At 48.6% G+C, this 25,420-nt stretch overlaps 9 protein-coding genes across 9 annotated transcripts; 4 read left to right on the top strand and 5 right to left on the bottom strand.

The window, feature by feature from the left end:
• Positions 1–213: 213 nt before the first annotated feature.
• Positions 214–3,060, bottom strand: MYCGRDRAFT_111257 (uncharacterized protein; the record flags this gene model as incomplete). Its single annotated transcript, XM_003848569.1, has 7 exons — positions 214–661; positions 1,412–1,449; positions 1,508–2,332; positions 2,395–2,464; positions 2,519–2,567; positions 2,679–2,874; positions 2,929–3,060. The coding sequence occupies 3 exons, from the start codon at positions 2,222–2,224 to the stop codon at positions 214–216; spliced, it is 1,203 nt and encodes a 400-aa protein (XP_003848617.1).
• A 1,058-nt stretch (positions 3,061–4,118) lies between these two features.
• MYCGRDRAFT_96643 (uncharacterized protein) lies at positions 4,119–4,785 on the bottom strand (the record flags this gene model as incomplete). Its single annotated transcript, XM_003848568.1, has 3 exons — positions 4,119–4,462; positions 4,544–4,573; positions 4,629–4,785. The coding sequence occupies 3 exons, from the start codon at positions 4,783–4,785 to the stop codon at positions 4,119–4,121; spliced, it is 531 nt and encodes a 176-aa protein (XP_003848616.1).
• A 1,843-nt stretch (positions 4,786–6,628) lies between these two features.
• On the top strand, positions 6,629–7,404 carry MYCGRDRAFT_96644 (uncharacterized protein; the record flags this gene model as incomplete). The annotated part of the gene is made up of 3 exons (XM_003848311.1): positions 6,629–7,024; positions 7,074–7,216; positions 7,269–7,404. The coding sequence occupies 3 exons, from the start codon at positions 6,629–6,631 to the stop codon at positions 7,402–7,404; spliced, it is 675 nt and encodes a 224-aa protein (XP_003848359.1).
• A 2,629-nt stretch (positions 7,405–10,033) lies between these two features.
• Positions 10,034–11,035, bottom strand: MYCGRDRAFT_96645 (uncharacterized protein; the record flags this gene model as incomplete). The annotated part of the gene is made up of 2 exons (XM_003848567.1): positions 10,034–10,347; positions 10,621–11,035. The coding sequence occupies 2 exons, from the start codon at positions 11,033–11,035 to the stop codon at positions 10,034–10,036; spliced, it is 729 nt and encodes a 242-aa protein (XP_003848615.1).
• Positions 11,036–11,902: 867 nt separating this feature from the next.
• MYCGRDRAFT_96646 (uncharacterized protein) lies at positions 11,903–12,378 on the top strand (the record flags this gene model as incomplete). Its single annotated transcript, XM_003848312.1, has 2 exons — positions 11,903–12,285; positions 12,348–12,378. The coding sequence occupies 2 exons, from the start codon at positions 11,903–11,905 to the stop codon at positions 12,376–12,378; spliced, it is 414 nt and encodes a 137-aa protein (XP_003848360.1).
• Positions 12,379–13,416: 1,038 nt separating this feature from the next.
• On the top strand, positions 13,417–15,964 carry MYCGRDRAFT_111258 (uncharacterized protein; the record flags this gene model as incomplete). Its single annotated transcript, XM_003848313.1, has 3 exons — positions 13,417–13,862; positions 13,915–15,539; positions 15,945–15,964. 3 exons carry the CDS (start codon positions 13,696–13,698, stop codon positions 15,962–15,964), a joined length of 1,812 nt encoding a protein of 603 aa, XP_003848361.1.
• Positions 15,965–18,046: 2,082 nt separating this feature from the next.
• On the bottom strand, positions 18,047–18,469 carry MYCGRDRAFT_50147 (uncharacterized protein; the record flags this gene model as incomplete). Its single annotated transcript, XM_003848566.1, has 1 exon — positions 18,047–18,469. A coding segment is annotated over one exon (423 nt), but the record flags the coding sequence as incomplete, so codon positions are not given.
• A 1,464-nt stretch (positions 18,470–19,933) lies between these two features.
• Positions 19,934–20,636, top strand: MYCGRDRAFT_96648 (uncharacterized protein; the record flags this gene model as incomplete). The annotated part of the gene is made up of 4 exons (XM_003848314.1): positions 19,934–20,175; positions 20,333–20,406; positions 20,480–20,487; positions 20,541–20,636. 4 exons carry the CDS (start codon positions 19,934–19,936, stop codon positions 20,634–20,636), a joined length of 420 nt encoding a protein of 139 aa, XP_003848362.1.
• A 332-nt stretch (positions 20,637–20,968) lies between these two features.
• Positions 20,969–22,801, bottom strand: MYCGRDRAFT_96649 (uncharacterized protein; the record flags this gene model as incomplete). Its single annotated transcript, XM_003848565.1, has 4 exons — positions 20,969–21,949; positions 22,012–22,081; positions 22,169–22,184; positions 22,465–22,801. The coding sequence occupies 4 exons, from the start codon at positions 22,799–22,801 to the stop codon at positions 20,969–20,971; spliced, it is 1,404 nt and encodes a 467-aa protein (XP_003848613.1).
• Between the last annotated feature and the right edge of the window lie 2,619 nt (positions 22,802–25,420).

Here is a 25,420-nt window from a genome sequence, read left to right on the forward strand (position 1 = left end):
AATTTTATTATAGGTACTATTAAGTATTAACTATAGAGGGTAGAAGACTCGGCTATAATAACATAGGCAATATAGAGTAAGAGGCAATATAGAGTAAGTAGTAAAGAAGCGGAGGAATTATACGACCCGAGACAAGATAGATAATGTACTATTATAAAGAACTCGCTGTACAATGCCGGAATGGCGAGACAAAGAACATGTAACCCATCTGAATTACTCCCGGAAATAGTGCTGCAACTCATCCTCATCCACGTGTTTCTGCAGCAGCGAATAGAACTTGCGCTCAACCATCAGAGACCTCGATGTCGTGGCGCTCAACAGCGAGCCCGCGGAGTGTAGATGATACTGCCAAGAGGCCGTGGCGCGGTGGGTGATGTGCTGGTCCTTGGACGTAGGGCAGAGTCCGAAGAACCGGTATCTGATCAGATGGTTCATGTCGAGCTTAACGTGGCCATCGCCAAAATGCGAACACCACAGCTCGACTCCGCACCTAGGACAAGAGCGCTTATGTGGACCGAGGAGACGGGGGAGGATAGGACCTCTGTGATTAGAGGCGACGTAGTGCAACAACTCGATGTGTTTTCTAGAGAACTCGCAGTCGTGATAAGGACAATCCTTCATTTCAACATAGCGCAGGGCGATCTGCTTGCCGAGTTCCTCCCTGTTGGGACTAACGTCGTGATTATGAACTCCCTATAGGCAAGGCGGGTCGTGGAGGCAGTTGCCTCCATCCTTGGCCTCGCAATATTTGCGATCTTGGTTAGTTGAGCGCTCCTCGAAGATCGCATGTGTTAGGATGCAGCATCTTGGGGTATGGCAATTGTGACCATACTCGACGGCGTTAAGATCATTATCGTCAGCGTCCTGCAGCTTGAGGAGTCGCTCCTCGTCCAGACGACCGAGGCTAAGCTAAAGCATCTCGATAAGCCGGACGGTAGGGTGGAACTTCCTGCAACAAGGACACTTAAGATCGATAGGAACGAATGACAGGAAGAATCCTCGTGCATCTTCTAAAGAATGTCTACCTTTCGAATTAAGGCGCTCTCCTCTGACACTATTGCTGCGTAGGAAGGTGGTAAACTCGATAATATCGCCGCCTATGTCATCGAAGAACTAGTTGAGAGCCGGTACATCGCCTGCTTTACCGTCATAGCCGAAATGCAGAGCAAAGTCGAACGTGATGATCGTAGCTATCTCTTGGATCTCCGGAAGGCGAAAGTACGCAAACTTGCAAGGCCATCCTTTCTAAGTGATGCCTCTGCTTTGTAAGATCAGTGCAGCAGAAGGATTAACAGCCTCTTTCCATTAGGTATTATATCCTGGGTAAGCGACAGGAGGGTTGAGCGCCCGGCCTCGGAGATAGTTAAGCAGGTCGCCGATGAGAGCCACCCTTGGCCACTGTGCCGCTGACATGAGTCGACGATCGGACTTCGAGAGAGCACGCCAAGCCTGTGAGTGGAAGATTGAAGTCAGCGCCGGAAGCAGAGAGACAGAGAGGAGTTCTTACCGGGTTGTCCTTGAAGGCTTGGAGCTTTTCAGGTGAGACGCTCGTGACATGGTGCCAACGACCTCGCTTGTGTGTCAGACGAGTCTCGGTATCTCTATCGGAGTCCCATCCAGGCAGATAACGTGGGTTCTTGCCACGCTGATCAGCAGTCTTGAATTTCTTCTTCGGACGCGCGGCGTCGGCATCATCGTCACTGCCTTCATTACTCTCGTCTTCATCATCCTGACTCGCGTCTTCGCCGTTGTTGGGAGCATTGCGGTGGTGTTGCTTCGCCGATGAACGGACAGGTGCGACAGATTGTGCCGCCTCGGACTCGTCTTGGAGGAGGAAGTCGGCGGACTGGTCGTCTTCGTCATCCGAGGTTTGATCGTTGATGAGCATGTTATACTCTTCTTCGTCGTCCTCATCACCGGTGTTCTCGTACGACTCGTCACCATCGTCATCCTCGGGCTCTTTGCCGCCGTCATCCTCTTCTTCGCCGTACTCGAGTAGGCGCAGGTCGTCAGTCTCGTATTCGTCATCCTCGGGCTCTTTGCCACGGCCATCCTCTTCTTCGCCGTACTCGAGTAGGCGTAGGTCGTCGACCTCGTCTTCGTTATCCTCGGGCTCTTTGCCGCCATTATCCTCTTCTTCGCCGTACTCGAGTAGGCGCAGATCGTCGATTTCTTCGCCGTCATCCTCCTCTCGATAGTGCTCGGCGTTAAGAAGGTTATCCATCTCTTCGCCGTCATGCTCAGAGTGTACGACATATTCCTCGTCGTAGAGGGACTCATCGAACCCTAGTCCGCGAGAAGGAAACGGGGTACCGTACTCGTCGTTAAAGACCTATATTTAAGAAAGAGACGTCAGCCGTGGGCATCGGAGACAAGTGTAGGAAGAACATATACCTAAGCGCGGACTGTGAGATGATCGCGAGGCGGGAGGAAGGCGCTAACTGCCGTCGGACTTAGGGGATTGCTAGAGAATAAAGATAAGTGACAGGTGTAGAGGAGGATAATGAGGAGTACGAACGTGTAATGAAGAGCTTTAGCAAGCTATACAGACCGTGAATTGCTCGCTACTAGGGAGGATATTAGTATAGACGATGTGTGTAGCGTTGACTTTATAGCGAGCGGCATGACACTACCGGAACTCGCTCTCTGGGTGTAGGAAAAGAGTACCGTCTACGTACTACCGGCAGATTTCCATACTAGGTAAATACTCTTGTGCTGCGGCCCTTACAATGTCGCAGGAGCTGCACTGGAAGGGCGGCGAGTGGGTGAGAGCTGGGAGAGAAGCGGTCGCGATGCCGGGTTGTTGTGCTGTGGGGTAGTGGGCGGTGGGCGAGGGTGGATGCTGACGGCGTGCTGCGTCGGCGATGCGTTCGGCTATTGCGTGTGAGCGTAGTTCTGGACTTCATGCATGAGATCTGTTTATGTCACCTGTGCGTTCAATACATCCTCTCAGAGTCGGAGCGAGACGATTGCTCAGCTCACTGTCGGTTGTAGGACGAGCGATCAACTTGGCGAGTGTTCGCGCCTCGTGTTCGACAGATCGTCGGACGTCCTCGTCAAGGGGCATTGTAGGGAGCATCGCTAATCATGGTCTCGCGTGAACGACTGGCGAGGGTCAGGTAGGAGATGAAGTATGTGTGAAGAAGAGTGTGGGGTAAGTTGTTTCGCTGTGAGGATGGGGAAGTGGAAGAAGTGATGTAGGAAAGGCAGGAACGAGGCGTCCTCAGGCAGCAACCTGGAAGCTTGAAAGGCGGATACTGTAGTTCGTTACTTACAGTGAAAGTGAACATGAGCTGAGAGGAGCAACCGAGCGCCATACACACACAGCACATGTATCACATAGATTTTCTGAATCACGCAACTGGCACAATAGTGATAGCGCTCGCTCTGCTGTAGACGTATACCGGAACCGCCGGCTATAATAAAATGGCTAGATACCGAGAAGTTTAAGGAACAAAGAGAGACACACACTTGGCTGCTATCGAAATGGAATGTAGCATTAATGCTTGCTAGATCTATATTCTTCGTTCTGTTGCTGTAGTAGACGTCGCCGCTGTATAGTGGCTAAGTATAGAGAAGTTAAAGGAAACAAGGAGAGACACATACCTAGCTGCGATCAAACTGAAGTGCAGCATCGATGCTTGCTAGATCTATATTGTGTATCCCTATCGTTCCGCGCTGTACGAATGATTATCTCCCCGCAGGCTCGATGAGGTGCTAGGCCCGCTCCGTCTTTTTGGTATTAAAGTTGTGTTAATAGGCCTCGACCAATGACTCTGCTTGTGGACGATACCGCTAGTATAGCAATGCCCTGTTCTCTTCGTCCTAAGCTGTAAGACCAGTAATCTCCGTAAAGCGCTGAGGATATTCTCTCGCCATCTAGCTAAGTAAACCGGTAACGGTATCGAAGCGGGTATGTGGGAAATCGAACGGGGACTGCGGTAGCGTAACGGTGTTGCTAGTGGCGAGAACGATAGTGCCGTAACTACGGAGGTTGTACCAATTGGCATTGAATAGGTGGGTAGTAGGCACATCCGGAACTGCGATTTCGGGGTTGGCGTCGTGGAAACATCGGATGTATGTGCAGGCGCTACTGGCGTTGTGGGTGGTTGACATCGCTACGGCGGCGGTGAGTGGGCGGGCACGATGCGGGATTTGGGTCGAGAAGCCTTGGGATAGATGGAATACTCCGTCAACTCATCGTAGATGTCGTCGTAGAGCGAATCCTTGGACGTTATTTGGGGCGGTGGCAATTGCATTAGTTCGCATTGGTACATCTGCATCACGACAGCAGCCATAGCATCCTGCACCATGCCTTCGAACACTGTGTCTGCTCTTGCGCCTGCTTCGATGAATGGTTGATCGTTTGTGAATACCACTCCACGAGGAACCTGCTGGGTCGTTCTCGATGAATGGGCGGTGGAAGCGGGTGTAGCATATGGATGCGATGGCGTGCGCGTCGCTGGAGGAGCGGATGTGCCGGCGGTTTGCAATAAGGTAGAGGAGGAGGGTTAACTAAGAGCAGTAGGGCGGGGAGTCGTACGCGAGGACTGGACGGGACCGAGGGTTTTGGCTGTTGGTAAGAGGTTAGCAGTTGCTGGTTGATGTTGCGATGTGGATCTCTGTACCTGGTTGAAGGCTGCCAGTTCCGTTCTGTTGAGCTTTTCTCATAGCCTTGTTGCGCCTCTCGACCCATTTCTTGTGAGCCACCGCCGTCTTGGCTCCGGTGTTGCTATGCTTCACGTCATCCTCAGCAGTGGCGGTGTCGTTGTTGTTACGTAGCATGTTCGTGGATGTGGACAGGATGGATGTCGCGGAACCAAACAATGGGAATGGTGGGTGAGAATGGAGAGGGGAGAGGCACGGATGTAGCTGTTGGTGGATAGTTGTTGTGAACAACCTGAAAAATGAGATGTATTAGGTTGTCAGACTCAATTGCCACTAGGACAAAGTGAGCGAAAGCTTAATTTGGCCACGAGGACCGCAACGCGACCTCACCTGCAACCTTAGTCCACAACATTGTTGGCACACAGTACCTCACTGAGCATCTGGACATCCACGAAACTCAATTCAGTCTTACAATGCCTTTCTCTGCTGGTCTACACGACCGGAGGTTAGCCTCCTTGCTCTGGGGCTTCCTCGACTCTTACAACGCCTTTCTCTGCTGGTCCACACAACCTTAGGTTAGCTTCCTTGCTCTAGGGCTTTATCGACTCTTACAACACCTTCTCTGCTGGTCCACGAGACCTCAAGTCGGCTTCCTTGCTCTAGGGCTTTATCGACTCTGATAACACTTTCTCTGCTGGTCTACACGATATTAGGTCGGCTTCCTGGCTCCGTGGGATCCTCGACTCTTACAACACTTTCTCTGCTAGTCTACACGACCTTAGGTCGGCTTCCTGGCTCCGTGGGATCCTCGACTCTTATAATACCTTCTCTGCTGGTCTACACGACCTTAGGTCGGCTTCCTGGCTCCGTGGGATCCTCGACTCTTACAACACCTTCTCTGCTAGTCTACACGACCTTAGGTAGGCTTCCTTGCTTAGTAGGCTCCGCACCTCTGGTGCTGTTGGCTTTTAATGCTTTGCCTGCTGGTCTATAAGACCTTAGGAAAAGACCTTGACTCTGTAGGCTCCGCACCTCTAGTGCTGTTGGCTTTGCGTTCTTATCTGCTGGTCTACGAGACCTCAGGAAAAGACTTTAACTCTGTAGGCTCCGCACCTCTGGTGCTGTTGGCTTTGCGTTCTTATCTGCTGGTCTACGAGACCTTAGGAAAAGACTTTGGCTCTGTGGGCTCCGCACCTCTAGTGCTGTTGGCTTTGCGTTCTTATCTGTTGGTCTATAAGACCTTAGGAGAAGACTTTGGCTCTATGGGCTCCGTACCCCTAGTGCTGTTAGCTTTATGTTCTTATCTGCTGGTCTACGAGACCTCAGGAGAAGACTTTGGCTCTGTGGGATTCGCACCTCTGGTGCTGTTAGCTTTGCGTTCTTACCTGCTGGTCTACGAGACCTTAGGGGGAGAGTCTCGCTTTATGGGGTTTGAACATCGGATGGTTGTCGGCTTTGCGTTCTCATCTGCTGGTCGGCTAGACCTTAGGGTAAGGGTCTCGCTTTATAGGGGTTGAACATCGGATAGTTGTCGGCTTTTGGGTCTCGTCTGCTGCTCCGCCAGACCTTAGATATAGGCCTCTACTTGGTTTAAATGAACATTAAGTGGCTTTTGCTTTTAATGCTTCGCCTGTTAGTCCGCTAGACCTTAGGATAAGACTTTAACTTAGTTAGAATTGTACACTAGATGGCTTTAGCTCTGTTGCTTGCTCTGTTAGTTCTCTAGACCTTATAGCGCCCGTCCCTTGTTAGCCAAACCTGGCCTTAGGACCGTCGTCGGCTGGACATTATCTGCCCGATTTGCCTGATTATTAATGTATGCGGCGATGCAATACTGCATTAGCAGGCGTTACCGTGGTATTAGAGATTTCTGATTGAGCACATAAGAATTGTTGTATTGGGACTACATCTAGAGGCTTGCAAAAGCTGAAAGGAGACGTCTGCTGTGCTCTGGTGCAAGGATGGAGAGATAAAGTTGAAAGATCGGCCGTTGTATCACAATGAAGATGTCAGATGTCAGATGTCAGATGTCAGATGCAAGGCGGTGGAGGTTTCAGCTGATTGCGCGCGGATGTCAGCCTACATTTCACACCTCTGCGTCAAGGTTTATCACAGCGACGAATCCGCCGAACATCCACAAGACGTTGGTACACTGAGCGTCTGTTCTCGACAACAACAACCACCGGAACGCCACGCCGGCACCATCAACGAGAACAACGTAACTCGCAGCCAGGAAGACATGGCTCGAATCGAGATGAGTGACTTCGACAACGACCAATACTCCGACGTCATAGTCAAGATCTACGTAGGCGTCGATGAGCAGTCAGACTGTCGGACGTTCCGCTGCCACAAGCTCGTACTCGGGAAGGAAAGCGACTTCTTTGAGAAAGCGTTCAACAAGAATAGCAGATTTGCAGTGCGTCTAGTCGGACTCTCTTGCATCGACCGCGGCTGACACTTCACAGGATGCCAACTCGGACGTGTGCAAATTGTTCGAACATAATTTGGATGTTATGGAGGCCTACCTAAAGGGACGCTATAGGTTCGCGCCGAGTAACGCGGAGACCGCGGACTGGGAATTTATGCTGGAGCTCGCTCACATCGCGAGGTTTGTGGTCCATTTTCATCTTAGACATAAGTCTTTGCTAACGCATGTACAGCAGGTATAGAAATTCTAAGGAGGCGAGACACTACTGGCACGAGTTCCGCTGTGCACTTAAGAATACGTGGGAGAATGCGCGCGCTACGGCGCTAGAGCACGCCACAGAGGTGCTGAAGAAGTTGTTGCTCTCTTAAGACGTGGCCTTCGAGAAGTGGGACGACTGTACATCGAGAGGCTTACCAGAAGCAGTCGGACTGCGTTTTCTATGCAACAACTTCAATTATTTGATGGGAGACAGCGACTTCTTTGAATGGCTCCAGGGCTAACTACACCTGGTCCGCGCGGTAATAACAGCATACACGAATGTGGATGTTTACGTCTGTCCGGACAAGTGCGAGGCTGGTATCCGGAAGGGACTACAGAGGGACGACCCGGATCTGGAGCTAAGCTGCCCGACTTGCTCGAAGGAAATGGAGAAGCGAATCGTGCTGGCTACTAAACCCGACGTCGCCGAGTTCATCGATAACCCCCTCGACGAAGACTACTAGCACCCAAGGCGACGGAACGATCGAGCTTGAAGATTAAGCTGGCGGATCACGATGGTATACAGATGCTACGAGAATGAGCTATGGCAGTGTAGTCGATAAAACCAAACACGGACGACGGAGGCGGAACAGCTGAAACGTTCGTAGATGTGCATTGACGTAAGTCGTCTAATAAGCTACTTAGATAGAGAGGCAAGAAGCCTCTACAGCAAATGCAAACGCAAAGGTTAAACCGAACTGAATCTACTATTGTCTCTATTTATCCTCCTCGCGAATCCTAAAAGCTACGGTGTAGTAAGCCGTCGGTGTTAAGAAGAAGCACCTTAGGCAGCGAAGCTAGTGCTTGCTACCTTAGTACAAAGCAACTTTAGCGGCATACGAATAGTCTAATTAGTAATAGGTCGCGCGGTTTGAAAAACTGGAATATACGCGAGAGCGAGATAACAATAGGCATGCTTAGTCCTCCTCTAGCGCCGGAATAGCATCGGTGATATGGTAGCGGAAAATAAGGGCGTAGTGTGTAATGCGCCGAAGAGAGGCAATGCGAACAGACTGTAGTGTTGATCGTAGTAGTATGGAAGCGGCGGACGTCGTGAATGCGAGGACTGGCGTAGTCCGAAGAGGTTAATCGAGGAGTGCCTGCTAAAGACTAACAAAGTTAGCGGAGGCGAACGGTAGAGGAAAGGGCGATGTCGAAATACTTACGGGACGAATCTGAATAGCTCTTAATTAAGGGAGAGAAGCAAGTCTTAGTCTTCGATGCTGGCTAGCGCATTCGCCTCCTCTTTAGTACGCTCCTTGGCCTCCTTATCGGCTACCTCGCGAGCAATGAAGGATCTTACCCTTAGAGCGATGCCCTCGTACAAGAGAAAGAAGCTATGCTCGAGGTGCGGTATGTAACGTCCCGAATCCGTAAAGTCTTTTATGAATGCCAGCTCCTGTTTAATCAGGTTGTAGAGAAGGTAGATGCGGGCGACATAGGGAAGACATAGAGTGTGGCGAGGCTTAGGGTATCCCATTTCAGGCAGTTAAGACTAGCGATAGGCGCGCATAGGGTTGATCTCGCGCTATTCTTCAGGTGAGGTAGTGTCGAGGTTGAGTAGCTGGCTACGGCAAAAAGCCCGCACGGTGTTTTCAGCTTCGATTCCGCTTGCGAAGATATGATCGTATTTTTCGGTAATAGACTTAACGACGTTAAGAAGTGAAGATCTCCCTAACCGAGCGAAGAGATCGAGCTGCTATCGCTCAACTGTATTATGGCTGTGGTAGGTGGACGGATCATTTTTATGGGGTTGGAGGACGGGGCGTGGGAACTCGGGTCCTAGCTGGACGTCGGCGGGCTTGAACAGCTCGAGACGAATAGATTTATGCAAGAGGAGGTAGGAGTCGCGGGTGATGTTGAGTAAGCGGACGTTCTGGTCGTGGTTGTTTTGATATGGGCCGTTCGCCTGCTGGCGAAGCTGCTGCGCGGTGTACGGGCGATAGCCTGCACGAGTAAGGCAGCGTATGTCCGTCTCCGTAAGCTCCGGCATGACTAATATGAGTGATAAGGTAGCGGTCGGTGCAACTAAAGACGATGAGGTCGGATTGGGTTTGCGTGAGGTGAAGCTGGCTGCTGACGAGGACGGGTTTGGTTGGAGGACGCGTTGGAGTTGTGTTGGAGGTGTGACAGCGGTGATAATGAGGCCAGAGGAGGAGGAGCGGGAGGTGATGTAACAGCAGCAGGTGTTGCAGAATGTGAAAGTGACTCAATGTGATGTGGTGTTTGTTTCTCTGGCGTGGGGACCGGGTGAATGAGATTTGAAATTGCGGATGTTGCGTTTGTCGACATGAGTGGTCGAGCGATCGAATTAGGGGCTTCTCCGAGTATGTGAATTCAGGACAGTCTTGATAATCTCGACATAGTCCCGAGGACGAGATTGAAGAGACGACGGACGTGTACAACATGGGATTTTATTAATAGTTGAGCAGTGAGGACTTGAGATCTAAACATGACTTCGTATTTTGCCTGGGTTGGGTGATAGGCGGCTGATCTCGCTCTTTACTGTCGAGCCAGTCTCCCATCGAGTATTCTGCGGTAGCGCAGTGTCTATTGAAAGAGAATGAGTCGCATATCCAACACAAAGCATGACTGAAAGGCAAATCCTCAAGTAGAGTCAAGATGGTGCATGGCACTATGCAGACGCTTGTTGACGACTTCCCTTTCCCTCAACATCGTTCCATCGAACAAATCGTCATCGTCGACATACTGCGGTCCTCCCAAATACTTCCGCCGGAACTACCACAACCCGACTCTGTACTCTTGCAGCACGCATGTATGAAATGCGATTGCTTGAAAGACAGCACGATCGCACAGCGCCCTGTCGTCGCGAGTAACACGTCTGGTACGCAGAGAAGAGATAATGACGGCAGCGTGCAAGCCGTTTAAGGCCTGTTTGGTAAGGTATTGGCAGAGATCCTGGGAGAGTTCTTCATCTGGCTCGACGTCTTCGGTGTTGTTCGACTCCTCGACATAGAATTCAACCGAGAGCGCCTTGACTCCTAGTGGAAGTGGAGGAATATCCACGACTTCTCTCTCAATGTCGGTCCAATCTGGGAAATGATTATGCATCTCTTGTTCCAATTCAACCAATTTGCTGGTGGCATCTTCGCTAATGCAAGAAGTCGGAAGCTGCAGGACAGCTGGAGTAGGAGGGAGAACCGGGTTGCGGTCAAATGCGTCGCCGCGAAAGAATTCGAAGAATATTTGACCTAAGGAATGGGTGTGAGACTCGCGGATGTTCTTGAGCTGGAACCGGATGGTGTGAACGAGCGGGGCGATGGAAGGGTGGATGAGTACGAAAGAGTCCAAGAATGTGTGCTAACCCGCGGGCCATATTCCCATGTGGAAGTTCGAGACGAGAACCATCTTTGGGATAAGTATCTTGCGGGCATAGTAAAGGGCACGATGGCAGGATGCCATGAACGACGTAGGGGTGGTACTAGTGGCGGCGCCGGTGATTAAGTTTGCGTAGATGATCTCCTGTATCTCTTGTGGCAAGTCGAAGAGACTTAAGTTGCGGAATGTCCTCGGAAGGATGTTGGGCTGGAGATAGGCGAGCAAATGCAACTGCTCTCCTGGTGCGACGAGGGTGTAGACGACGGTGGGAGTCTTGGAGAAGCTTTTCGATAGACTGTCGGATGGGCTCTGAGAGTGACGGCTCGATTGCGGTTTGCACTCAAACTGGGATTGAGACTTCGCGATGGACGGTGTGGGTTGGGTATGGAATGCGAACGCCATGGTCGGAAGTGGAAAGATTGGAAGTGTTGCTGTTGATGAGTAAAGTGGTGTTGGAGGGTAAGGACGACATGATGGCGATGTAGCTGAGACGTGAGGTCTGTAAAAGAGTGAATGCTCATGTTCTGAGTGAGGGTGGATGGGCTGATGTAATGTCACATGCAAATCGAGGGACATATGGATCACCCAAGCTAGTTAGCCCGACGCTAACAGCCTTAGTGCACAAACTTTCGTGTCAACAGACACAGAAGACCACGCCAAACAGAAAAGCAAACAACACCAAAGCGACCGACTGCATGTCAGCTGTCGTCCCTCCACATCACGAGCAGCATCCACCTACCTGACGACACCAGCGCATGCTTACAAATAACCTCACCGACCGCAGCATAGCGAGCAGTAGAAGTCTCGCTATATCGAAATTAACACGCAACGACTTCACTACCGGATCTGCTGCACACCCGCCCTCCTCTGTACTCGAAGCTGCGCCCAGCCTACTAGAAGCACCTACTAGCACCTGGATTCTTAACCATGCCTGCATTAACACCCTTCGAGTTAAAGAATTTGGTAGGGAATGGGTTTCTAAAGTACATAAGGGCAGAGTTAGATGCGAAGATAAACGGTAGTAACCCTCCGAGCGACACAGAAGTAAATCGTATGCTCTTTTTTACTGCTGGCGAAGGAGCAGATTTTCGTAGGGAGATTCGGGATATGGCGCGCGTAAATAGCGGCGAGGAGACACCGGAGGATCTGTAGGTAGGCAAGGAAAATGTTGGCACTAAGTACGCGAGCGCTGGCAAGCGCCTCTAGAACTGGCAGCTACTAGTGCGCGCGGAATCTCGAGCTAGGCTCATCGACCCGATCGTAAGGAATATGACCTACAAGTACAAACATCTCTTTCTGGAGGCGCAAGACGAGGAGGAGAGCGACGCTACCGAGATGGACAACCCCTACGCCGGTGATCCGCTCATAGCGTGTATTGGATTCCTAGAGCCAGCCCGCGTCGAGTGCCTAACGCATGTCCAAAGCAAGAAGCTGTTGCGCTTGGTAATCGAAGGAGAGTTCCGGAAGATGAAGAAGCTGCCTAAGCTGCACGTCCGCGGCGAGCCAAAGTTCTACGAGAGGATTAGACAGATCGCACCGAGAGTTATAGAATGGGAGGAGAGAGTAGTAAAAGCGGAGAAGGCAGCGGATAAGAAGGGGATTAAGAGGAACAGGAAAGAACACCTCTTACTATGGAACTGTAGGGAGTTAAGGTTCGTACATTCAGAGAGTAACAAGATAGAGGCGATGTACATGTACGACCTGGCTCCACCAGTCCAAGCGACCGTATTAAGGAAGGCCCATAGAGAAACACCGCTTCTCGCAGAATTTACGCTGCAAAAGATAAAGGAAAGGGTAGAGAGCTTTAAAGAATAGGTTAACAAGACGGCGACGCTACCTAAAGAGTACTGGCTCGGGTGGACCTAGAGGGGGCAGGAATACGAGTTAACGACCGATCTAAGACTCCACAACATGATTTGGTGGTGTGAGAAGGACGAACTAGAGGCGGAGGTAACGGTGCACGTCGAGCGCCGCCCGCGAGCACCGAAGACCGTGAGAGAGGCAAAGTGGGCGACGGAGCCGGACGTAGGCTATTGATAAGTGGATGACATGGCGGATCAGCGATAAGACAGGCGGTAATGGCATGGAGAGGCGAGATTGGCGTTGGTGTCGACATGGGGGTGCAGAACGGGTTTTTGGTCTGATTTGAGATAGTTCTGAGGAGAAACGGGGTGGGGCATTGTAGATGAATGTGCTGCACTGCTGTCGTATGGAGGTGAGGCATGAGGAGAAACCGAAGGCTCTGGCCCTGGTTATTTTGGGCCTCAAGGGAACGGAAAAATGAACAAACCAAAACTTGGTCATGATTGCGCAATATGTGGTTTGGATGGTGGTATACCTTAGGGGTGCCTACTTGTGTTTTGGATCAGTGGACAGATTCCGCTTCCAGCTCATCTTGAATGTTGCCGCACAGGCATCTCCCGATCCCTGCAAGAACTAACCTGCAGTATCGTTGCCCGATCCTTGCTCAGCCTCGATACCGCACATACGAAGCGTCGCAGAAGCTCCCGCAAAATACTTGATCTATCCACATGGGGCTGCGCACAAGAAATACACCGACAACTGTCCAGTCACAGCACATCAACCGCTACAAGAATACAACCGACGAACACCTCCAACCGGCTCCACAGGCGGTGACGTCAGCTTAGCGACGGCCGGATAATTTACATGCACCAACGCGCCGGCCTGTCAAATTACACGACGTCGGGTCACTAGCTGCATGTACAAAAACGTGGCAACCGTTGTGTTGCTCGGTCTTCACGTCGTTCGCAGCCAGTAGGCATTTCCGCCTGCTAGCGGCAGCTGTCATGGTTCTTGAGCCGCCTCGATTACGCTGGTCTGCCGGGTTCTCTCTCGCTTGGGTGCCTGATGCCCCCATGGTCTGCATGTGTTGAGAGTCAATATTGATATGGAACGCCTCAGCTAGTATTTCGCCATGGGCCATGCCCGATTGACAAGAGGCACAGCTGTCAGGTCACATCCTACATCCCAAAGTCTCTACTTCTGCATCTCCTCCTCTCTCAGTTGCACCACAGTCTACTCCAGCATTCCTTGTCAACAACATGCCGGTATCGCATATCGGTCTCACGGTCTCGCACATCCCTTCTGCTACTTCATTCTATCTCGCTGCCCTCCAGCCGCTGGGATATCGGTTCATTGGATGGCAAGGCGATTCCATCGGACTCGGGATCGAATCGGCCGACTTCTTCCTCACGCAGTCGAGCAGAGAGTATGTTGGCTGTTCACTGTGCTTGTTTGAACATATACTTACACCTTCACAGTACCCGACCATCTCCAAACCACATCGCTTTCCTTGCCAAGGACCGCGCTGACGTCCGAGAATGCTACGCCGCTGCTCTGAATGCTGGAGGGCGACCAAGTGGTGCACCACAATATCGCAATAAGACGTGCACTTGCTTCAACGCTGCTGTAGAAGACCTAGACGGAAACACGATCGAGTTCATCTACCGGCAGGAACATGGCGAAGCTGGTTGCGAAGGAGAGGCTACTCCGTCGGAGCAGTCCAGCAGGGTTCAAAGCTGGCGTGAAGAGGTGGCCGAAGGCGGCGTTGAAGAGGATGCACGATCTGTGGCATCGGTGAAATTCCACGGCTCAAAGATGTCGGAAGCGAAGTCTACCATGCAGACTGCGGTTGATCTTGCATCGGCCACGTCCGAGTCGTTGAAGTCGGAAGAGCCCTATCTGGGCCTCACCAGAGCGAACACGGCGCCGGTGAAGTCGGACGCTGGCGGTAAGTCATTGCTCGGAGCGGCGTTGGGTGCTGCTGCTGGCGTTGCCTTGCTATATGCCATGCACCAGACCGAGAGAAAGAACGCAAGGGATGAAGCAGACTTTCGGGCATCAATGAAATCCAGATCTGGCTCCAAACCAAGATATGTCCCATCGAGAAGCATGCCTTTGCCGCCAGGACCACCCCCAACGGCGATCAGAGCCCAGACAGCCGTGCCATGCTCAGTGCCACGAGAGGCAACTACGCCTTCAGCACCACAGGAGACAACAGTACCCTCAGCACCACAGGAGACAACTCCGCCTTCAGCACCACAGGAGACAACAGTAACCTCAACACCACAGGATGCAACATCTGCCCGTCTCGTTCAGCCTGAGAAGAATCGCCATCGCAACTTCAGCACGACCGAGTCCGCTTACAGCACTCGTCGTCCAGCCGACCGCTCGACTCAGGCCCAACGCATGATCCAAGCGACGGGCTACAACGATCAAGACGCCGCCTTGCAAGAATTGTTCGACCGCAACAACCACCACCGTCCTATGCCAACTCGTAGCAAGACTGAACATGTGTACGACTATGTTCCCGCGTCCAGCGCTGATCGTAAGACACCTGACCGTCGCGATGAGGCCTCGACTGCCGAGTCCACGGCTGCCAGACCACGCCGCTCTCATGCTCGCCATGACTCCGTGGTGAACATGCAGTCCTCCTCCCAAGCCCGTCGAGCCTCGGCCTACGACACCTTGCCAGCCCGTCCGGAGTCCGTTATCGACACAGCAACCTATCACCCAGCCGCAATCTCTCTGCCCGGCAGCTCCACATTCTCACGCACCTCCAGTCGGTACGACGCCAAGCAGGACCCAGCAACGACTTCGAAGGCGAAGTCCAAGTCGACGTTCAGAGCACAACCACCGCTGGCACCGCTTCAAGCATCTGAACAGTCCTGGGAGAACTTTCGTGCCGAAACAACCGACGATGACGACTACCACAGGTCTTACAAGTACAAGTCCAGCCGCGACGATCGCTACGGAGCGGGAGAAGAAAGCGACGGTCTGGGCGATGTCAAAACTGTGGTGCCGGACGACAGCATCTCTTGCGTGGACTTATCCCAGCACAGGCGAAGACGGAGGAGGAAAGAAGGCGGCAGTACGAGTGGAAGAAGTAAGACAGGTAGCGAGAGGAGTGAGAGTACTGTTCGGCCGGTGAAGAGGCGAGAAGAACGTAGGGAGAGAGAGTCAAGTGGGTTGAGGAAGGTGTTTGGGATTGTTTAAGGCGCGGGAGATCGGATCGGTGGAGGCACAGTCGGTACTAAGAGAGCTTGAAGGTGGTTGTGCGGTGCGGGCGGACCGACGACTCAGCAGGATAGCTCATTGGCGGTACGGGTGGTTTAGTAGCACGCCTCCGTAGCTGTACAGATAAGCTGCCCGCATGTTTCGGTAACATGTCCTGCTGAAGTATCTGTACGGCTACCTGATCGTCCCGCTAACTTACCTTGCACGTCTATCTCGACGTCGTGCTGACTTACCTGCACGTCTGACAGGCTGTCCTACTAAACTACCTGTACAGCTACGCGACCGTCCAGTTAATTCACCTACAACGACTACTTGGGCGTCCTGCTAACTTACCTGCACGTCTAAGAGGCTGTAATGCAAAGTTATCTGCACACCTGTGCGATTTCTGGTACCGAGAGTCACATGAGAGATACGAATATGCTTCATGGTTCGATGTCAGTTCCAGGCGTAGGAGAACAATATTGTAGGCATGGTATGGAATCCTGGTACAGAGAATCAAATAGGAGACACAAATATGCTTCGTAAATCGGGGGTGGTTCGAAGCGTTGATAAACGATCCTGAAGGCATGCTGGGTCGTGAGCGTCAAGCTTAATGTGACTACCGCCATAAGGCGAACATTACAACTCGACGCCTTTTAGTGGATCGGTATTATTGTCCTAACAGTTAGTCCAACTCGACGCTCGACGCCTTCTAATGCGTCGGTATTATTGTCCTAACAGTTGTTCTGAGCACGCTGCACGAATACCTAAGTACGAATGTCCTAGGGTAGATAGATAATAAAGCTCTTCTATATACTAAAATAACTTAAGGGTAGAAAAGTTCTAGAATAAGAAACTTCCGGGATAGGAAATCTCCGGTATACTATAGATTTTAAATACTAGGAGGTATCGACCGATTTAGTATCTAAGACTATACTCTTAGTCTACGTTACCTTTATTTACTTACTACTATAGCGGGCCTATTAAGCGTATTACCGCGTATACGCTATACTCTACGTCGCCGTAATACTAGTATTATCTTATATATAGAAGGGCGAAGCTTCTCTCGACGAAGCTTTACTCTAAGCTAATTAGATTATTAATTATACTTAACTAATAATAATAGGACTATAAAATACTTAGTAAGGTCTATATATATTAAAAAGGGATAATTAGGCTATTATTACTATTGTACTAAGTTAAGATAGTTCTAGAGCTATATATTCCTTAACTATATATTCCTTTTACTTCTCTTAATATACTAAGTATATAGTCTACTAGCTACCTATATTACTATATAAATCTTCTTATAGTAAATCTTTTATTAGTATATAATAAGATAGATATATAAAGACGTATATCCTAGAAAGGATCTATATATAGGAGTATTAATAAAAAAATATATAGAAATAAGGTATAGGTAAGAAGAAATACTAAGTAGTTTAGTAATCTAAAATAAAAAGCTATATCTATATAAAGAATATCTTAGATTATACTACTATTAGAAAGAATTAATTAACTAAACCTTAGATATATAAATAGAATATCTACAGAATAGGATATTCTAAGAATCCTATATCTATAAAATAATAATATTATAGTTTTAAGAGTTTAAAGTTTTAAATATCTTACTAATAGTATATATATAAGACTAAGTATTATAAGGATATAAGATATAAGATAAAGAGATAATCTAATATAGAGACTATTATAAATATTACTTTTTTAAGCTAGGGTAGGTCTACTATAAGCTATATTAAAAATAAAATATATTTAGGAAAGGATATATTTTTTATAAAATCTATATAGAATAAAGTACCTCTAAAATATTCTATATCTAAGATTAGATACTTCTAGTATAAAAAATCTCTAGGATAAAATATTTCTTATATAAAATATTTCTTATATAGAGTATTTCTAGTATAAAGTCTTTCTAGAATAGGGAATTTCTAGAATAAGAGAGTTTCGGAATAAGGAATTTCTAGAATAAGAGATACCTAGAATAAAATAATTCTAGAATAAGATAATTCTAGGATAAGAGATATCCGGAATAAAATAATTCTAGAATATTTTTATTTTAGAATAAGATAATTCTAAGATAAATATATTATAGAATAAGATAATTCTAGTATAAGGATTTTCCCGGATAAGAGAATTTCGGAATAAGAAATTTCTAGAATAAGATAATTCGAGGATAGAAGAATTCCGGGATAAGAGAATTCCGGGATAAGAAATTTATAGGATAAGATAATTCTAGAATAGAAGAATTCCGGGATAAGAGCATTCTAGAATAATAGAATTCTAGAATAAGAAATTTCCGGAATAAGATAATTCCGGGATAGAAGAATTCTAGGATAGAAGAATTCCGGAATAAGAGAATTCCGGAATAAGGAATTTCTAGAATAAGAGCATTCTAGAATAATAGAATTCCGGAATAAGGAATTTCCGGAATAAGGAATTTCCGGAATAAGAAATTTCCGGAATAAGGAATTTCCGGAATAAGAAATTTCCGGAATAAGAAATTTCCGGAATAAGAGATTTCCGGAATAAGAAATTTCCGGAATAAGAAATTTCCGGAATAAGAAATTTCCGGAATAAGAAATTTCCGGAATAAGAAATTTCCGGAATAAGAAATTTCCGGGATAATAGAATTCCGAAATAATGAATTTCTAGAATAAGATAATTCGAGGATAGAAGAATTCCGGAATAAGAGAATTCCGGAATAAGGAATTTCCGGAATAAGATAATTCTAGGATAGACGAATTCCGGAATAGAAAAATTCTGGGATAGAAGAATTCTAGAATAAGAGAATTCCGGAATAAGAAATTTCTAGAATAAGATAATTCTAGGATAGACGAATTCCGGAATAGAAAAATTCTAGGATAGACGAATTCCGGAATAGAAAAATTCCGGAATAAGAAATTTCCGGAATAAGACAATTCTAGAATAAAATAATTTTAGGATAAGGAATTTCTAGTATAAAAATATTCTAGAGGAAGAAACTTCTAAGATAAGATAACTCTAGTATAAAATAATTTTAGAATAAGGAAGTTATAGTATAAAGATTTTGTAGAAGAAGAAATTTCTAGAATAGAAAGTATTTAGATTACTAGAACTCTAGGAGAAGAAGTTTATAGTATAAGGAAATAATAGTATTAAATACGTCCCGCAGAAACTATTTCTAGTATAAGGAATATCTAGTATAAAATATTTCTAGAATAAGGTACTATTAGAATAAGATATTTTAAGTATAATATATCTCTAGAAGAAGATACTTCTAGAATAAAATCTACCTAGAATAAGATATATTTAGAATATAATATTACTAGAATATATAGTCTTTAGGATAAGATATATAGAGAATAAGAGCTATCCGAAATAAGATATATTAGAAATATCGGCTATCCGAAATAAGATATATTAGGAGAAAAAGCTATATATAATAAAAAATCTCTAGAATAAGAAATATCTAGGATATATAATATATACTTAAGAATATTTCTAGAAAAAGAGAAATAAAGAGTAGAAATTATATAGAAGAATAAAATACTAAGAGTTAGAAATAACTTAAATAGAAGATCTATACAACTTTATATCTTAAGAATAGAATAAATTTAGGATATAATAGTTTAGAATTAATATAGTTATATAGTAAAGTAGTTTTAGAAGTAGAACCCTTTAGAATTATATATATATTAAGTATAAAATATATATAAGAGGATATATTTATAAGAGAGACTAAGAAGAAGAAAATATCTTCTAAATAAACTATTAAAGATATCTAATATTTTCTAACTTAAAGGATAAAGGAATACGTATTATAAAGACAATAATAGATATATATTATTATTCTATTAAAATAGAGGATATTAGAGACAAGATATATTTAAATTAATATATATTATATATACATTATTTCTATAATAAGGAATATATATAGTAAAGATTAAGATGTATAGTATATAAGATAATATAGCTCACCCGACGAAGGGGATGACACGTGCTGGAATGAACACATTCGTACTGAGAATAACTGTTAGGACATTAAAACAGGTGCAAGTTATTATCGTCCAAGTATTTCTGCAGCAGCGAATAGAACTTGCGCTTAACGATCAGAGACCTCGAGGTCGTGGCGCTTAGCTGCGAGCTTACGAGGTGTCGCGAGTACTGTTACGAGGCCGTGGCGCGGTGGGTGATGTGCTGGTCCTTGGATGTAGAGGAGACTGTGAAGAACCGGTATCTGATCAGATAGTTCATGTCGAGCTTGACGTGGCTAACGTCAAAATGCGAAAACTACAGGTCGACTCCGCGTCTAGGGCGACAGCGCTTATGTGGACCGAGGAGACGGGGGAGGATAGGACCTCTGTGACCAGAGGCGACGTAGTGGAACAATTCGATGTGGTTTCTAGAAAACCGGCAATCGTGATAAGGACAATGCTTCGTTTCAACATAACGCATGGCGATCTGCTCGCCGAGTTCCTCCCTGTCGGCACCGATGTCGTAGTGACGAACTTTCCAAAGGCTTGGTGGGTCGTATAGGCAGTGGCCTCTATCCTTGGCCTCGCAATATTTGCGATCTTAGTTAGTTGAGCGCTCCTCGAAGATCGTATGTGTTAGGATGTAGCATCTTGGGGTATGGCAGTTGTGACCATACTCGACGGCGTTAAGACCCATTATCGTCAGCGTCCTGCAGCTTGAGGGGTCGCTCCTCGTCCAGACGACCGAGGCTAAGCTGAAGCAAGTCGATAAGCTGGACGGTAGGGTAGAACTTCCTGCAACAAGGACACTTGAGATCGATGGGAACGAATAGCGAGAGAGTAGTTCATACAGCTTCTACAGTAAGTCGATTCTCTGAAGCAAAGCGCTCTCCTCTAACACTATTACTGCGTAGGAAGGCGGTAAACGCGATAATATCGCCGCCTATGTCATCGAAGGACTGGTTGAGAGCCGGCACATCGCCTGCTTCACCGTCAAAGCCGAAATGTAGAGCAAAGTCGTACGTGATGATCGTAGCTATCTCTTAGATCTCCGGAAGGCGAAAGTACGCAAACTTGTAAGGCTATCCTTTCTGAGTGATGCCTCTGTTTTGTAAGATCGAATGATTAATGCAGCAGCAGGATTAACAGCCTCTTTCTATTGGGTATTATATCCTGGGTAAGCGACAGGAGGGTTGAGCGCCCGGCCTCGAAGATAGTTAGGCAGGTCGCCGATGAGAGCTACCCTTGGCCACTGTGCCGCTGACATGAGTCGAGGGTTGGGAGTGAGGGAGCGCGTCAAGTCTGCGGATGGAAGAATGAGGTCAGCACCCGAAGCAGAAAGTCAGAGAGGAGTTCTTACGTAATGAGGCGGTTGAGTGTTGATCGCATTGCGGATGTCGATACCTCGCAGCTGAGTGACACCGATAGGTATGATTTTTTGATCCTCACTGTCGTATTCAGAAAGAGAGTCAGGCTCGAACCTGAAATCGGCGCGATCTTGATTATAATCATGGAAGGACTCGGTGGAGATGCTGCTGTCGTCAGGGGCGGCGTCAGCATCATCCTCACTCTCATCTTGGTCCTGGACCTCGTCTTCGCCGTCGTTAGCAGCATTGCCGTGGTGTTGCTCCGCCGATGAATGGACAGGTGCGACAGATTGTGCCGCCTTATACTCGTCTTGGAGGAGGAAGTCGGCGGACTGGTCGTCTTCGTCATCCGAGCTTTGATCGCTGATAACTATGACGGGATCTTCTGTATCGTGCTCGGCATGTACACGTTCGTCGATCTCGTCATCTTCATCCTCTCGCTTATGGCCTCTATCGTGCTCGTGCATGCGTAGGTCGTCAGTCTCGTATTCGTCATCCTCGGGCTCTTTGCCGCCGTCATCCTCTTCTTCGCTGTACTCAAGCAGGCGCAGGTCGTCAGTCTCGTATTCGTCATCCTCGGGCTCTTTGCCGCCGTCATCCTCTTCTTCGCCGTACTCAAGCAGGCGCAGGTCGTCGGTCTCGTATTCGTCATCTCCGGGCTCTTTGCTACTGTCATCCTCTTCTTCGCCGTACTCGAGTAGGCGCAGGTCGTCGACCTCGTCTTCGTCATCTCCGGGCTCTTTGCCGCTATCATCCTCTTCTTCGCCGTACTCGAGCAGGCGCAGATCGTCGATTTCTTCGCCGTTATCCTCCTCTCCATAGTGCTCGGCGTTAAGAAGGTTATCCATCTCTTCGCCGTCATGCTCAGAGTGTAGGGCATAGTCCGCATCGTGGAGGAACTTATCGATCTCTGGCCCGCGAGAAGGAAACGGGGTACCGTACTCGTGGTTAGAGACCTATACTTAAGAAAGAGACGTCAGTTGTGGGCATCGGAGACAAGTGTAGGAAGAACATATACCTGAGCGCGGACTGTAAGATGATCGCGAGGCGGGAGGAAGGCGCTAACTGCCGTCGGACTTGGGGGATTGCTAGAGAATAAAGGTAAGTGATAGGTGTAGAGGAGGATAATGAGGAGTACGAACATGTGATAAAGAGCTTTGGCAAGCTATACAGACCGTAAATTGCTCGCCACTGGGGAGGATATTAGTGTGGGCGATGTGTGTGGCGTTAACTTCATGGCGAGCGGCATGACACTACCGGAACTCGCTCTCTAGGTGTAGGAAAAGAGTACCGTCTACGCACTACCGGCAGATTTCTGTACTAGGTGAATACTCTTGTGCTGCGGCCCTCACAATGTCGCAGGAGCTGCACTAGAAGGGCGGCGAGTGGGTAAGAGCTAGGAGAGAAGCGGTCGCGATGCCGGGTTGTCGTGCTGTGGGGTGGTGGGCGGTGGGCGAGGGTGGATGCTGACGGCGTGCTGCGTCGGCGATGCGTTCGGCTATTGCTGTCTTGAAAGGTGTGCTGTGGGCCACGCCATGATCCCTGGCACGCCTGATAGCCTCAGTGCAGGTGAGACACGTAGTCCAGTCACACGACTCGTCGTTGCAGCTGCGTAGTTGCGCGGCACATGCAATGCTGATGTCGATACGAAGCTTCTGGCGGAACTTGAGAGTGGCTCGTTCTTTTGCATGTTGAAGTTGCTCGATGCTAGGAGCGGGCGAGGAGCGTTCGAGGTCACGGATCTCACGATCGACGTAGCTGGCCCAGAGAGGGTATGAACAAGCCGTGAGAGTAAGGTTCGTCGGCATTGTGGAATGTGATGTGTGCGTGAAACAAGTGATAGCAGAGAATGGGGAAGAAAAGCGAGGAAGCGTGGCACGGACCAGATGGGACGCGCACGTGCGGGTATGGCTTAGACCGAGAGAATGATCCAAATGACGAGTAACCGAGCGCCATACACACACAGCACATGTATCACATAGATTTTCTGAATCACGCAACTGGCACAATAGTGATAGCGCTCGCTCTGCCGTAGACGTATACCGGAACCGCCGGCTATAATAAAATGGCTAGATATTGAGAAGTTCAAGGAATAAAGAGAGACACATACTTGGCTGCTATCGAAATGGAATGTAGCATTAATGCTTGCTAGATCCATATTCTTCGTTCTGTTGCTGTAGTAGACGTCGCCGCTATACAGTAGCTAAGTATAGAGAAGTCGAAGGAAACAAGGAGAGACATATACCTAGCTGCGATCAAACTAAAGTGTAGCATCGATGCTTGCTATGTCTATATTGTGTATCCCTATTATTCCGCGCTGCACAAATGATTATCTCCCCGCAGGCTCGATAAGGTGCCAGGCCCGCTCCGTCTTTTTAGTATCAAAGTTGTGTTAATAGGCCTCGACTAATGACTCTGCTTGTGGACGATACCGCTAGTATAGCAATGCCCTGTTCTCTTCGTCCTAAGCTGTAAGACCAGTAATCTCCGTAAAGCGCTAAGGATATTCTCTCGCTATCTAGCCAAGTGAACCGGTAACGGTATCGAAGCGGGTCTGTAGGAAATCGAACGGGGACTGCGGTGGCGTGACGGTGTTGCTAGTAGCGAGAACGATGGTGCCGTGACTACGGAGGTTGTACCAATTGGTGTTGAATGGGTGGGTAGTAGGCACATCCGGAACTGCGATTTCGGGGTTGGCGTCGTGGAAACATCGGATGTATGTGCAGGCGCTACTAGCGTTGTGGGTGGTTGACATCGCTACAGCGGCGGTGAGTGGGCGGGCACGATGCGGGATTTGGGTCGAGGAGCCTTCAAACACTGTGTCTGCTCTTGCGCCTGCTTCGACGAATAGTTGATCGTTTGTGAATACCACTCCACGAGGAACCTGCTGGGTCGTTCTCGATGAATGGGCGGTGGAAGCGGGTGTGGCATATAGATGCGATAGCGTGCGCGTCGCTGGAGGAGCAGATGTGCCGGCGGTTTGCAATAAGGTAGAGGAGGAGGGTTAACTAAGAGTAGTAGGGCGGGGAGTCGCACGCGAGGACTGGACGGGACCGAGGGTTTTGGCTGTTGGTGAGAGGTTAGCAGTTGCTGGTTGAGGTTGCGATGTAGATGTCTGTACCTGGTCGATCATTGTCTGGTGCGTTGGACGGTATCCCGTCTTTGTGGTTGCGCTTGCGCTTCTGTTTCCTTAACGCCGATGCAGCCAGCGGGTCGCGATGTTGACCAGGCTTCTCGGCTATGGTGGTGTGTTTGTCTATAAGCGGCATGGTCCAAGATGTGGATGGGATGGTTGTTGGTGATGGAGAGAATGGGTGGAGTGGCGGTGCGGCTCGGCGTGAGGTGCAGCAAAGCTGGAGTGAGGTGAAGTCCACGACTGGAGCTGACGCGGAGTTGACACGTCTGAGCGCGACGCGATGGTGGGTGGGGTGTGCCTGGGATGACTAATGCGATTCGTTTTCACGGGTATATTTTCGATGTCGCTGCTTTCAGACCTTCTCATGCTCAGACAAAGACCTCCCGCTTCCACATCGTCGTTACTGTTGGCACACAGTACCTCACTAAGCCTCTGGACGTTCACGAAACTCAATTTAATCTCATAACGCCTTTCTCTGCTGGTCCACACAACCTTAGGTTGGCTTCCTTGCTCTGGGGCTTCCTCGACTCTTACAACGCCTTTCTCTGCTAGTCCACATAACCTCAGGTCGGCTTCCTTGCTCTGGGGCTTTATCGACTCTTACAACACCTTCTCTGCTGGTCTACGAGACCTTAAGTCGGCTTCCTTGCTCGGTGGGATTATCGACTCTTACAACGGCCTTCTCTGCTGGTCCATACAACCTCAGGTCGGCTTCCTTGCTCAGTGGGATCCTCGACTCTTACAACACCTTCTCTGCTGGTCTACACGACCTTAGGTCGGCTTCCTTGCTTAGTAGGCTCCTCGACTCTGATAACACTTTCTCTGCTGGTCTACACGACCTTAGGTCGGCTTCCTGGCTCCGTAGGATCCTCGACTCTTACAACACCTTCTCTGCTGGTCTATACGACCTTAGGTCGGCTTCCTTGCTCGGTGGGATCCTCGACTCTTACAACACCTTCTCTGCTGGTCTATACGACCTTAGGTCGGCTTCCTTGCTTAGTGGGCTCCGCACCTCTGGTGCTGTTGGCTTTTGATGCTTTGCCTGCTAGTCCACAAGACCTTAGGAAAAGACCTTAACTCTGTGGGCTCCGCACCTCTGGTGCTGTTGGCTTTGCGTTCTCATCTGCTGGTCTACGAGACCTCAGGAAAAGACTTTGACTTTGTAGGCTCCGCACCTCTAGTGCTGTTAGCTTTGCGTTCTTATCTGCTAGTCCACGAGACCTTAGGAAAAGACTTTGGCTCTGTGGGCTCCGCACCTCTAGTGCTGTTGGCTTTGCGTTCTTATCTGCTA

This window comes from Zymoseptoria tritici, chromosome 11 (assembly GCF_000219625.1).
Source record: "Zymoseptoria tritici IPO323 chromosome 11, whole genome shotgun sequence".
Classification (NCBI taxonomy): domain Eukaryota; kingdom Fungi; phylum Ascomycota; class Dothideomycetes; order Mycosphaerellales; family Mycosphaerellaceae; genus Zymoseptoria; species Zymoseptoria tritici.